Raw genomic sequence first — 13,867 nt, forward strand, 5'->3', positions numbered from 1 at the left:
TATTGTCAAAAACCGTAATGACATTTCATCAATGCTTTACCGACATGATCGTGGTTATTTAGCGAGTATCATGATAAAGATGAGGAAAAACATCAACCTTTTAATTGAGTCCAAGTCTGTCTGGAAACACGACTGCTTTATTAGACTTTATTTTGGAGTGTCTGTTGTGCCAGGCCTGTTTATAGCTTTGTCATTCTTTTATAGAGCTCCACCATAAATCTGTACCAAAGAAAAGCATTTTTAGACCGACCTCTGTGGGTCCAAGGGTTCAAGTTTATTGCACTTCTGGCAACACCTGACTGTGATGTAGCGTGTGCTGTGCATTCAGAAGTGCTGCACTTTAACGGGTGGACAGGACACACAACACAAACAGGATTATGAACTTGGACACACATGGTTTTTTTTTAAGTATGTGGAGCGTTGTTGAGCTCAACTCCAAACTGGAGACTCAACTCTATAGCTACAACATAGATGAAGGACAATATGAAGTAAATGCTAGTTATATTAGCCTAACTATACTTTTAGTGAAAAACTCTACATGAATACTATGCATACATTTTCTCAGTACACTAACCAGTAGTTACAAAAATGCTTATTAGCATTTAATATATGTTTTCCTTTTCTCTAAAATGTCCGTTTGTTACTGTCATATTCCACATGTTGTTGTACATGGACCAGCATGTGAGGAACTAATAAGTATTTTATTCAAACCTCATTCATGAAATAAATTGACACTGTAAATCACGTTTCTGTTTAATATGATGCTGTGTGTGTTTGTGTTCGTTTCTGTTTGATGGTTATTGGGTGAGCCAAAGACAAATTTTCAATTATTCCATTTTACTCTGTTGTTTAACAACAATTTGTATATGTAGAAGTACATATATACTCATCAGTAGTACACTACAGGGCTCAGTATTATTTTTGCCACTAGCCTACACATTACTGGTACATGAGTCTTATTTCTCAGTCCAGCAGCAGTGAAGAATAACATATAACTGTCTAGCTGGTCTGTTCTTATCTCATGTCAGTCCAAACAGCACTCTCCTGACAAGTGGTATTTGACTCAGTCAGAAACCAACACGCAGCAGCAGAGAGAGAAGGGATGTAGGAAGAAAGAGAAATAAGAGAGCATGAGAGACAAAAAGAGAGACAGGCCATTCCAGAGCACCAGGATGTGAAACGCTGCCAATCTTTTCATCGCACAGAGGCTTTTTTTTTTTTTTTTTTTTTGTCTGATAGAATAATCACCATGCACTAGACAGGAGAGTGAAAATTGCCATTCACACACAAAAACATGGCAAGGATAGTCAATTATCTACGGGGTTTGTTTGTCTCTCTGTGCCATCCATTTGCATACAGTTCCTATGAGAAGGCGCGTTTGATGTAGTTAGATGAGTCTGGTCAGTGTAATATTATATGAATGTGTCTTATTAGCACGCAGTGTGTGCAGACAGGGAAAAGGTCATAATGTTTCTTTGTTCCCATAGTTCTTTTTCCTCAATTAAGGCTAATCACCAGAGCCCAGCACTGATCCAGCTTGGATTCTCATTATGTATGTTAGCACAACACAGAAAGAGACAGGAATGAGTCACGTTCATACGTGGGCCCATGCGAACATGTGTGTGAATGTAAATGCCATCCAGCACATCGAATGATTTACCTCTCCGCTGTAATGGCGCAATTTCTCTCCCTTCTTCCCCTGTATTCCCCATCTCTCCTTTTCCTCCCCTTTCAATCTGCAGTAAAATATTCTCCCGTTTAGCTCTGTGACAAGTCATCTGTCACTCAGAACAGCGAGGGAACAGGCTCATCTGATGGACGGGGCCATCTATGTGTGTGACTGAGTGTGTCTGTGGAAGTGTGGACCTGTGAATGTTGAGGCCGTCGGTTTTTTTATGTTGTTGATTTGTTTTTTCTTCTCTAATTTGATCGTAACGTAATTAACTTACAACCAAAGCAGTGATTACTTTAGTTAAGAAAGTAGAGCTGCAGTTTGCATGAGATTAGCTTCTTCCAGAAGCAGACAGAAAAACCTTCATGAACAGATTATTTATCTTCTGTCAGTTTGTGAACCTCATATTGACAAAACCGGGCTACACATCCATCCTCTACCCCAGAGCAATCGGACTCTTTCTTTCTTACTTCTGTGTCTTGAGAGTTGTTTTTATTTCTTTAGCCATGCCAGATATTGAATTTTATAGAATTAACTTTGTGCAAGAAAATGATTTTTCTGAGTGTACAGACACTCTGGAGCCACACAAGTTAAGCTGACATGTCCCTCATTCAATATCCTGTTCTCTTAAGAGTAAATGTTGTGGTAGAACATCCCAGAGATATCGGTGACACGTTCTATTCAGATATAATGGCTATACGTACTCATCATGTTTTACATCAAATCAGAGCAGACAAGCAGACGTTGGCTGTTCTCTGGCAAACACTGAGTAAAATTCACTCTAATTGATGTTGCTGCCACAGAGGAAAATATGTTTTGATACTGTTAACAACATATTTTAGCCTTAAGCATTTTCATCATAGTTTAGTGTGTTGTTCCACTAATATTTTTGACATTTCAAAGCGGCTTCTCTGCACAGAAAGCCATATTCAGCAGAGCAAGTTATTTGAAACCAGCTGCAGCAGCTTTGTTGTGTTATCTGGTTGAAATGCACAGAAGGTGAGGAAATTTTTTCTGCAATCAAACAGAGCATAATGCTTCAGGTGCTGTATTGGACTGGATATTCTCCCTACAATACTGTCCATGTCCAGAGAAGCAGGGTATTGTTAGTTGTGCTTTGTAAATTGATTTGTCCAAAATAAGGAAATTAAAGAAAACTGCCAGGCTTCATGTTTTGTGTTTATCAAATGGTAATTTGTCCAGTGTGGCAGCCTCATGTCCTGTGGAGAAGGGCCACCCTTTGTTTGCCTTTTTTCTTTTGAAATGTGTTCTACTTTTCTTTCAAACGAAGCTATAAAAATATAATATTATATCGCAGAGTAGATTCATGCTTCTTTTTCATATTTATAGCTCCGACGTCTGACAGGCAGATGGACGCTATGGTGGGAATAAAAGTCAAACTTTTTGGCAGCCATGAGCGTTTAAGGGCAGTAAAGGTCTGGAGGCTGCAACCATAGGCTCTCTTCTTTAATAGCCTGTAATTTCATGTGTCTAGTATAATCACTAACACGGCCTGCCAACACGCACATACACGTGCAAACACACACTCTTATATACATAAACAGTGAGTGAGGGGGAAGTGAGTTAGAGGAGCGAGTCAAATTCATATGGATGAGTTTCCAGTTGTGCACAGCTGTCACCATATAGGCAGACGTGTGTGTCGGCACACGTTGTACATTGACCTGTGCTTCCGCTGACCTGTTGAGATTCAAGGTGGGAGGAGAAGAGGCGAGAAGATGGTAGTGGTGCCAGACTGTCCCCCTACAGCCCTGTTGTGGCCGGTGAAGTTAATTGGCAGCATCTGGCTCTCCCAGAGCCCAAGCGCCCAACCAACCATCTTTTTTCCACCCCACCTTGTTCCTTCTCCTGCCTCCTTCCCTCCGCCTTCCTGTCCTGTGGGTACTGCTTCCCCTGGTCCACACATGGTGACACCAGTCTGGCTGCAAGCTGTGAATGTGGAGTGTGTGTGAGTGTGTGTGTGTGAGTGTGATATACTGGGGAGTATGGAGTCAGACAGGGCAACCAGGCCCCCAGCTGCCACCATCATGCCAAGGGAAATGCAGGCAGACAGGCTGGCATCTTGGTGCCAAGGCCAGCAGGGCCCTGGGAGAGGATGGAGAAGAGACACAGAGGCGGGGGGGGGGGGGGGCACTATTAGACAGTGATACTAGATGAGTGTAATTCTAGTCATGTTGTCACAAACACCACATGGAGCTTTGCATCCTGGTCACGAGTGACTGTCATGGATGTCAGTACGTAATCTCAGATCTGTCTTGTCATGCAAGTGTCAGGCCATCAATAGGAACAGTATCAATCAAATTATCATAATTTCTCAACGTTTGATATGATGATCACAGAAAAAGATTTATTTTTAAGACCATTTATCTAAGTAGGTCTGCATCTATATACTAAAAGAACTGTGTGAGAGATATAGACCCTTTAACACATAATGCCCAAATGGCAAAGCTTCAGAAGTCTTTGGGCACGTGACTGAATGTCTGTGTGTCGTTTTAATGTTGTAAAAAAAGAGCTCGTGGTTTAGACTCGACTGAAAGTGGAGAGTTGCTCTTTAGACTGAGAGATGACGTCAGTATGTGGAGGAAGCTGAGGCAGGATGACTGCACACAGCAGGTCAAGTGTCCTCTCTTGGAGAAACGTTTACATGACAATGACAGTAAATTCAGGAGTTTCACCACAACATTCACATTTCTGGTAAAACCTCGAAAACAGCGAATGTGTTTCTGGTTCTGATGTGAAACCGCTTATGGGTTGATGAAACAAAAATCAACCTCCATTAAAATGATAAGTGTATATCCACCTCAGCTGTAAAACACTGTGCTGGTTGTGTTGTGGCTTGGTTTGGATGGCAGCCAGTGGAATTGGCATGCTGACATTTATTGATGATTTCCCTGCTGATGGCAGCAGCAGGATGAATGCACAGATATACACAAATATTTTGTGTGCTCAGATTCAGCCGAACGCATCAAAACTCATTAGCCAACATTTCATCATTCGGCGGGACAACGACCTTAAACTCAGAGCCAAAGAGCTTTTCTGGGTGAGCAGGTGGGAGCAGTTAGTGACCTGACTCGGTTTTTTTGTTTTATTTATTTATTTATTTTTTTGAAAAGAAATAATTTTCACATAAATCACTTTTAATATGAGAAAGGAAACAACTGTAATTTGCTGGTTTGGTTTAATGGCTTGTTTTCTGTTTTCCCCATTAGCAGACGCTGATCACACTTTCACCTATAAATTGATATTAGGCCACAAGTGATGCCACATGTGCTGACTTAGTTTTCACGTTGTAGAAAAGGCCAAACTCGTGAATGTATCTCATCTCTTGAAGGACTTTACAGCTTTTAAATATTTCTATTCATGTATTTCTCTCTCCCATGATGTATGTATCACAGAGATTTCTATACAATCGCTTAATTCTCTCCAAGGCAGAAAGGTTTGGACACATTAACAGTCTTTTTTATCATGAACTCTTGTAGATCAGTTCTCAATCTGCCTTTCTGAACAAGATTTCCTATCATATTGTCAGCCAGATGTTTAACGTACGTAAGACGACGGTGAGTGAATGAACTAATACTGCAAATTCAGCAGCACCGATTGTGACTCATCGATGAGATATTTCTCTGTTTGTTTACGTATCTGCCCGTCGTGGCATTATTCAAGTCCACATGAAGTCACTCTGATCTGGACTTCAGGGGCTGAGCTCATCTCTTTGTGGAATTTCAGTCGAAGTGATTTCAGAATCTGTCGTGTGTGTTGCATTTCTTCCACTGAGTATATTTCCAGAGAGAATGATCTCATCACTTTCTATGACCTCATTACACACACACACACACACACACACACACACACACACACACACACACACACGGATATACTGTAGATATACAGAGGATACAGGAGCAATGATGCTAATGCTCGATCTCAGCTCTTGTCCCACTGTTCCTGGTCTGACTGAATTAAAATACACAGTGAATTTGATTATTCAATGGATTAAAACACATCATTGTGGTTACATATAGTACATTATATACTGTAATACATTACAGGTACATGTACTGTATCATCATGATCACTTCCTTCAATATGTCCAACATGTGTACGTCATATAGAAAGGTAGTCAGTGTGCATGTGTCTGTTGTCTTTGTCTGTACATGTCTTGTCTCTTGGAGCATCATTATTATGTCTTAGTCTGGCGCCAGTCTGTCTATTTGGGCCGCACTCATAATCTCACACACACACACACACACACACACACATAGATAATGTGATGGGAGTATAATGTTGCACTTTGGGAAATGCTGCATCACACAATTATAGACGTCTGATCTCGTCTGTCTCCCAAACACATGCACACTTCAACAAGCCCACTCCTCCCACTCCCACTAGCTTACACACCACCACCACCACTCAGCGGGGGCTTAACACTGACATCATCATTTTATTAGATCTGTGTGTGTGTGTGTGTGTGTGTGTGTGTGTGTGTGTGTGTGTGTGTGTGTGTGTGTGTGTGTGTGTGTGTGTGTGTGTGTGTGTGTGTGTGTGTGTGTGTGTGTGTGTGTGTGTGTGTGTGTGATTTTTTTTTTTTTTTTTTTTTTTTTAATGGTTGCTTGTGTGTCTATTCGCTGTATCTCCATTATTCCAGACAAATGTGCACCTGCCCTGTTGCCCCAAAGGGGACCAGTGGCGCCACAGTGGCGAGGGCACAGTGATCATCTGCTTCCTGCTAATTGCCCTGCTGCCCCCACTGGGCCCAGAGGGAGCTCGCTACTAGCAGACCCAGCATGCTCAATCTAGCCGAGACCCCTCTGGGACGTACAGTGCATGTTTTACTTTTTAAGTGCAATTGAGGATTGATTTGGAGAAACTTACAGCCTAGTCCATTGTAGAGTTTTGTACGGTTGTCCATGAAACATATCATCTGCCAGATGACTCTAAATTGCAAATTTGGCTTCGTCTCTCTTTTTAAAGTGGTTAATACGATGACAGAATGTCTTTTTTTGCCTCCACTCTGAGTTAGAGTACAGGAACCGCTTTATTCATTGTTGGGCAGCTTGGCTGTCACGTTTATGTTTTTGTAGTTTGTCTATGGGAATGAAGACTCATCTCACAGCTTAAAGTGCCTGTTGTTCACTGTTTGACGTCATCTGGATATAGGGCTGTGCAATCAATCAAATTTTGATTTTGATTTCTTAATGACGTGCATACGGTCTTTCGCCCCTCTGGAAGTCCGAACTCTCTCGGCCTATACTGTCGGCGAAACAAGTCGCACATGTGGTGGCGTTTAAAGATAAAGCACGAGTGAAGATGGCGGAAAGAGAGGAGCCACAGAAGTCTTTGGTCAACAAAAGAGAGAGAAGTAATTCAGTTTTTTGAACAGCCCTATTTGGAAATGTAGGTGTTGTCCTCCATGCAGGCACTGTCAGCCTGCTCACTACCGACATAATATGAATCTTTACTGAAAAGAAATTAGAAAACAAATTGAAGATTTCATCTTAGGTTTATTGCAGATATTATTTTTTAAAAAAGGAAAAATTACTGAACCACATTGTGCAGTTTTGATTAAAGCAGCCCGAGAAGCTTTTTAAATCACATTTCCTCAGGAAATAATCAGGCAGACGTCTTAAGATGAGAAAAACTTCACTAAGACTTAATGACAACAGAATTTTTAAAAAGTAAACAAGGAGTAAAATGAAATACACATTCGTTGTATATTTTCCTCATTAACAAAATCTCAGCGTACATAAAGTTAGTACAGCTAACAGTTAGATACTGCGATACTGGCTCACACAGTCACATTTACTATAATAAGAAACGTGGCTTATTCTTTTATTCTGACCAGTAGGTGAGTTTCAATCACTGACGACTGAGTCAGGGTGAAGTTTCTGCAGTGATGTTTTGACAGTTAAACCTGATTGTTTTTATGTTATTACAGGGATGAGTCAGAAGGATTTTCTATTTTATTTATTTATTTTTACTCGTAAATTAGAGAAGTGGGAGAAGCCGTGCGGAGAGGGTGATGTGGAAAAAGAAATAATGACACAGCCGCACACAAACACTCCCCCTGTATCAGCAGAACAAACTGGGCTTGTCAGGGTTTCTAAATAAGTTTGTGGTGTGGACCTAAATGCAGACACTACAGGAGAGTCAGCATGGTGGAAAAACAGGGATTTATCATGAACCAGAGAGGTGGCAGGAGAAGATTAAACACAATGGCCGAGGCAAACAATACACAGGCTAGTGAACAACAGTACCCAAATGGTTAGACAGCTGAGAAACGCAGAAATGTACAAAACAAGGCACCAACCCACACACAAAGCTTAGAGTTCTAAGAAGGACCCAAATCCAGGATCCAAATAACCGCAGCCCACCTGAGGACACGCTACGAACCAGCAACGAGGATGTAGGAAATGGCTCATTTATATAGAAAGTCCAGTCAGCAGGGACTGCAAGAGGCGGGAAAAGTGATTTATGACGTTTGATGGCCCCTACATAATCTGACCTCAGATGAAGCACTGTGGGTATGATCTGACACTGGCTAGATTTGGCTAACTCACCCTGAGTATCACTGAGGTGCAAAATCCTGCCACACATTAGCTCGTTGAACATACTGCTAATATGTGAACATCAGCGCTAACACCGAAGACTGGAGATGTAACAGCCGTTCAAAGCCTCCAGCAGGGAGCAAAAGGCCATCTGATGGACGTACTGCACACCTCCTGGGTGTTTCACTGCAGCCGGAAGGGGAGAGTATCTTATTCTGTCATGTTTCAGCCTCATCAGTGGGCTGTTTCTGACCCGAGAAGGCGGCTAACGGCCTGTTGTCTCCACAGGTGTGCAACTCTCAGCTCTCTCGTTACAGGAAAGTCCATAATTCACAAGTGTTATTGCTTCCTGCAAAACCTTACTGCTGCTAGCCGGAAGACTCTACCAGCAGCATTAATCCTGGTTATTTCACATCATCAGCCCCGGTCGTAACGTGGATCTTCCCAGCTTTATGCTTACATACACACTTCTGCAGAAAGTTATGATTAACCCCTTAGAGTGGTGCGAATGAATGTCAGACTAAGTGTCTCCTCAGCACGGCCACACTTGAGAGGACGACTTCCCCCTGCATTGTACGTCTGAGTCTCTCTGGTGTGAGTTGGTTCCAATCGGGGGACACACTGCAGTCTAATAAATACTCTATACCGGACCTGCACAATACAATATACAGCAGGCCAACACAATTACTAAGCAAGCACAGGTTGCCTAGTAACAGTGTCTCCAGAAAGCTTTGTCGAAACTTGATTTGCATCCAAAAACGACAGATGCTTCAAGAATATATATGCTGTCGTGTACACACACATGCACATGGGCTCACTTCCTCACACATGAATATACATAGCCGCACGATTGACAGTCCTCAGATGATTCACAGCCTGTTTTTCTGCTTGACTTAGTATGCAAAACAAGAACACGGGGCCGTGTTTTAAAAACAATGAGCACGTCTAACATCTGGCATCATTTTAGGGTGCCAAGAAATATTGCCTCAACAATTATTGGAGTAGTAACACAGAGGTAGTAAAGAAATATGTCATTCAATATGAAATGTTTGCCGAACGGACTAACTGTTTGCCCTAAATGAGCTGGTGGGAATCAGTGGAGCTTGACAGCTGTACTGGCATATTGGAAGACATATAACCTTCCTAACAGTTGACAGGAAGAACATTTGACAAGCTGAAAGAGACAACAGCGAAACAGAAAATAAGAGGGAGTGGATCTGTGTGTGTGTGTGTGTGTGTGTGTGTGTGTGTGTGTGTGTGTGTGTGTGTGTGTGTGTGTGTGTGTGTGTGTGTGTGTGTGTGTGTGTGTGTGTGTGTGTGTGTGTGTGTGCGCGCATCCAGGCCTTGTGAGTTTTGTCCTGTATGTTTTTGCCTTTGTCTGTGAAAGTGCTCAGAGCAGCAGTGATTGGCATGTCCTCTACGCTTGATTGATCTGAAAGTATAGACAAGATGTCGCCCGTGTGAAAGCTACCAATTTATAAGCCTTCATCTCGAAACTTCAGAGAGATGTCGGCGCCATCAAAATCAGAGCGGGAGTTTGTAGCTACCAATGGTTCAGAAGTAGAAAAGCACAGGCAAGCAAAGTGACACCTCGCTAAGGGCTGCCTGCTAGCTCTGTGAAACCTTCTCCCCTGTCTTTCTTTGTCCCGTTCTCTCAGGCTTTTTTATTTATTTTTTTTTTAAACTTCTCTCATTTTCTATGACTCAGCCATTCTCTTTGTCTAATGTTTCAGTCTGTGTGTTTCCCTTCGCTTTGCTTCTTTCTCTTTATTTTCTAAGGCTGTGATGAGACGCTTTGGAAGTTAACGTGTCCCTCAGCTCATTGTCAAAGGGATGACCTTGATGAAGCTCACATACGGTTCGAGTTAGCTGTGTCGTTTCCCTGTGTGACTCTTTGCATATTCCTGTGCATGTGTGTGTTTCATCATCTCTGTAATCACTGAATTGTAAAACCATGTGTGAGTGTGTTATCATCAGGGGAAAGCTTCACCTTTTTTTTTTTTCCCTCATCCCACGCAGTGATAATTCTGTTTGGGAAACGACGGCACTGTACCACGTCAAGAGATGGGCACAGGGAGGTACCATTTAGATAAAACAAATTGCCAGCTGCCAAGCTGGAGCAGCCACCGCTTAGATAAAAACCAAAGGGACTGTTTGCAATAGCATTTTGAGCATTTTTACCTGTGTGTGTGTGTGTGTGTGTGTGTGTGTGTGTGTGTGTGTGTGTGTGTGTGTGTGTGTGTGTGTGTGTGTGTGTAGAGTTTGTAGTTCAGCCTTTCCACTCAGTCTCTTTCCTTAAGAAGTCAGAAAGCTATTTTCTGTGGCCTATAACTATAATGCTGTGGAGGGACAAGCAGCAGTAATTAAAATCAATAGCCAGGACTTTTCTGCTCTCCGGCAAGGTCACACACTGGCCAGCAGAGAGGAAAAGGAGGAGAAACAGAAGTAAGATTGCATGGATGAGTAAAGCCAAACAGGGAAATATGTTAAGAGGTGAGGTGTCATCTTATTTTAATTAACCTGCACCTTGGAGGGCTGGCACCACATTAATGCATCAGTACTGCGAGTATGTGCGTGGGGACTGTGTGTGCATGTGTGTTTTGGCGGGGGAGTAGTGTGTACGTACATGTGTCATATGTATGAAGATATACGTCGTCCTTCTTGGTCAGTCTTAAATAATAAATCCTGTTTATGTTCCATCTCAGGAAGAAAAATAAAAGAATTTACTCTGGTTTTTCAGAAATTCCCACTTTTTCCTTCAGCTTCTTCACCCCGCTGTAGAAGCTGTAAGACGGGGTCTGTAATCTGGCTCCTGTGAGCAGGCAAGGTGTGGTAGCTGGCCACCGCCTGCATTAGTATTCTGCTGAGATAGCCACATGCAGATAGATTCTTCGTTCTCCTTCTCTGAAGGAATAATCAGCCCTGCCTTTCTGTCCCCTCTCCCCCTCTGTCTCAGAGAGGCCGAATGATTTAGCTTTTTGTTTTACTGGGTACCTGCAGGGACATCTTCAAGTGTTTGAAAATGCATGCAAGTGTGTTCACTATGCATTTCTATGCAAGTCCATTGCCAAACCTGATGTATTAGGTGTCTGAGCAAACACATAAAACTCTCATGTGTCTCCTTCCTGTCCTCCCTCTTTAGGGGTGAGTCACAGAGAGAAGTTCACTCTGGCAGAGTTAGCGCAGAGCAGCCTGTGCTGTTTGTTGATTATCAAGCCCTGTTCTTATCACCACCCTGATAGCATCTTCATCTGATCTGTCGCCAGAGATGCTAGCTCGCTAGCCAGCCCCGCCATCACACAGCTGCTATGCTGTTAGCCACCACCCTTTCCCGTATATCTCCATATCAGTCCCAGATCTGCCATCACCCTGCTCTCTCATCTTCTCCTTATCTCCTTATTCCACCTTTCTCCCTGCTCCTAATACCCCAAACCCACCAATGACTCATCGTCCTCATCTTCTTCCCCCTTTTTATCCTTCTCTCAGAGCGTCTGCCAGAGCTCCTATGGCAGCACTGTTGTTCCCCACGCTCAGCCTTCTTCGCTTAAACCGTCGATGTGGAGCCAGTGAGTGACAGGACGAGACAGGAGATATTTGGAGAAAATATCGGGAAAAGGAAAAGTGGAGGAAGAGGAAGAGAGAAAGAAGTCAAACAAAATAGAACGCCGTCCTCTCGGTGGTCGGGGCTGAACGGGGAGCGAGAGGAAGGCGAAGACAGACAGATGCAGATTGTGAAAGGAAAACATGTTTAGTAAGCAGGGAAGTCCTGTGGACTGCAGAACTACAGTCCTGGACCACAAAGACTGTCAGCTTTATGTAGCCCTGGGCCCAGCAAAGTGCACGACTTAAAGACACAGTACTGAACATGCAAAAAATGACAAACACCAAAGACGCACTATATGAAATACTGATACACAGATTAGATGCTTACCCGTTCCTCACTCTACTTAATTTTTCCAAATTGCTCACGCACTTGCATTACCACTTGAAACAGAATGAATAAAACATGAAAGTCACGCTCTAAGCCCATAAATAATTTTTTGCAAAAATGCAATCACATTTTCTGTTTTTCACCCAGACTGTGAATCAGAGTTACACATCATATGTTACAATAGTGTCATAAGTAAAATCTCGGGTCTTCGTGTGGAAAGTGCTGCTGTTTGAAATGTAAAGCTGGAAACCCCAGTTGGCCACAGGTGATTGTGTGACTGTAAAGAGAGAGGTTAAAATGACAGGGGAATCAGGAGATCACAGGAATGACCTAACGTCGTTTTGGTCGCCCATGATGCAGGAACATATAACTGGTGTTTTCTTGGCCTTCAGGTCGATTATCATTCTGTGTCAGCAACCTGATCTGTTGTTTAATCACTCTTTCTTACACTGATCTGCCCCTTCAGTTTTAAAGGGAAACACAACATTGCTCAGATTTGCCAAAAGAAAAATAGAAAAGTTGAATGAATAAGATCCTTGACCTTGAGGATGCACGTTCTGAAAGGGATTGATATTTCAAATCTCAAGTAATGAAGCCATTTTGTCTTTGAATTTATCAACTTAATTAACAATTTATCACTGTTTGTAATTTAATTTGATTGTTGGCATCCCCATTTATTTTCATTTGAAATCTCTCGTTAGATTTTATGTTTGTGCGTTTTGGATTTGCCTTAAATGATAAATTGCAACTGTTTTGTTTAAATGACAAATGATGAATCGCACACTGGTGTTTAGTGATGATTGTGCTGGTATTAAAACACTTCTACTTCTTAATTTTTAATAATTTATAGTTAGCAAATAAAGTAAAAAAGGAATTCTTTAGCCGATCGTAGGTTAAAAACCTCTAAGCAGATGTTTACTGATTCTACCCTTTTTCCTTCAGTTCTGAACTCAGCACCTCTGGAAGGAGGCAAACTGAAAAGTTGATGCAACTTTAGCGTTATGATTTCTCACTATTCTGTAAATGATGTGTATCTGTTTCCTGTCTTTACAGTTTCTGCGCTTTTTCCATTGTCTTTGAAATTTGCACAATTTGTTTTCAGTGTAGCTCACATCTTCACCTGATGTGGTCTTACCCCTCTGGACCTCACGCCTTTAAATCTGAAGACCTGTCCTGCTACTGCCCTCTGTAATTCCTCTGTAATGTGTATTTTTGCTGTTGCAGGCAGAGGCTTCCAGCCAAAAACGTCTACTACTACCGGTGCCCTGACCACCGGCGCAACTATGTGATGTCCTTTGCCTTCTGCTTCGACCGAGAGGACGACGTATACCAGTTTGCCTACTGTTACCCATACACCTACTCCAGACTGCAGCACTATCTGGCCAGCCTGGAGCGCAGGAACCTGCCCTACCTGCAGAGAGAGCAACTGGGGCTCAGTGTGGTGAGTTGGGAAGTGTGTTGTCAGCAGGTGCATAAGAAATTGGGGGGTGGGGGGTGGTAATGGTTATGGCTGGAGCAGAGAAGTTGAATGGTGGTGAAGATTAGGAGTTGAAAGGTTGTAATATTTAGTGTGTGTGTGTGTGTGTGTGTGTGTGTGTGTGTGTGCGTGTGTGTGTGTGTGTGTGTGGATTCAGACTGGTAACTTAGGTGTGCCTGCTGGTTATAACTTCAGCCTCTCATGTTATTATTAGGATTGTTGCA

General features: G+C 42.5%; 1 protein-coding gene across 1 annotated transcript in view; it reads left to right on the forward strand.

Annotated features, from left to right (window-relative positions):
• agbl4 (AGBL carboxypeptidase 4) overlaps nt 1–13,867 on the forward strand; it is a 231,753-nt gene that overhangs the window by 104,803 nt on the left and 113,083 nt on the right. The window contains exon 5 of the mRNA XM_026304627.1: nt 13,391–13,607. Coding sequence (XP_026160412.1) covers nt 13,391–13,607 — 217 coding nt within the window. The remainder of the gene's footprint in view (nt 1–13,390; nt 13,608–13,867) is intronic.

Source organism: Mastacembelus armatus, chromosome 4 (genome assembly GCF_900324485.2).
Source record: "Mastacembelus armatus chromosome 4, fMasArm1.2, whole genome shotgun sequence".
Taxonomy (NCBI): domain Eukaryota; kingdom Metazoa; phylum Chordata; class Actinopteri; order Synbranchiformes; family Mastacembelidae; genus Mastacembelus; species Mastacembelus armatus.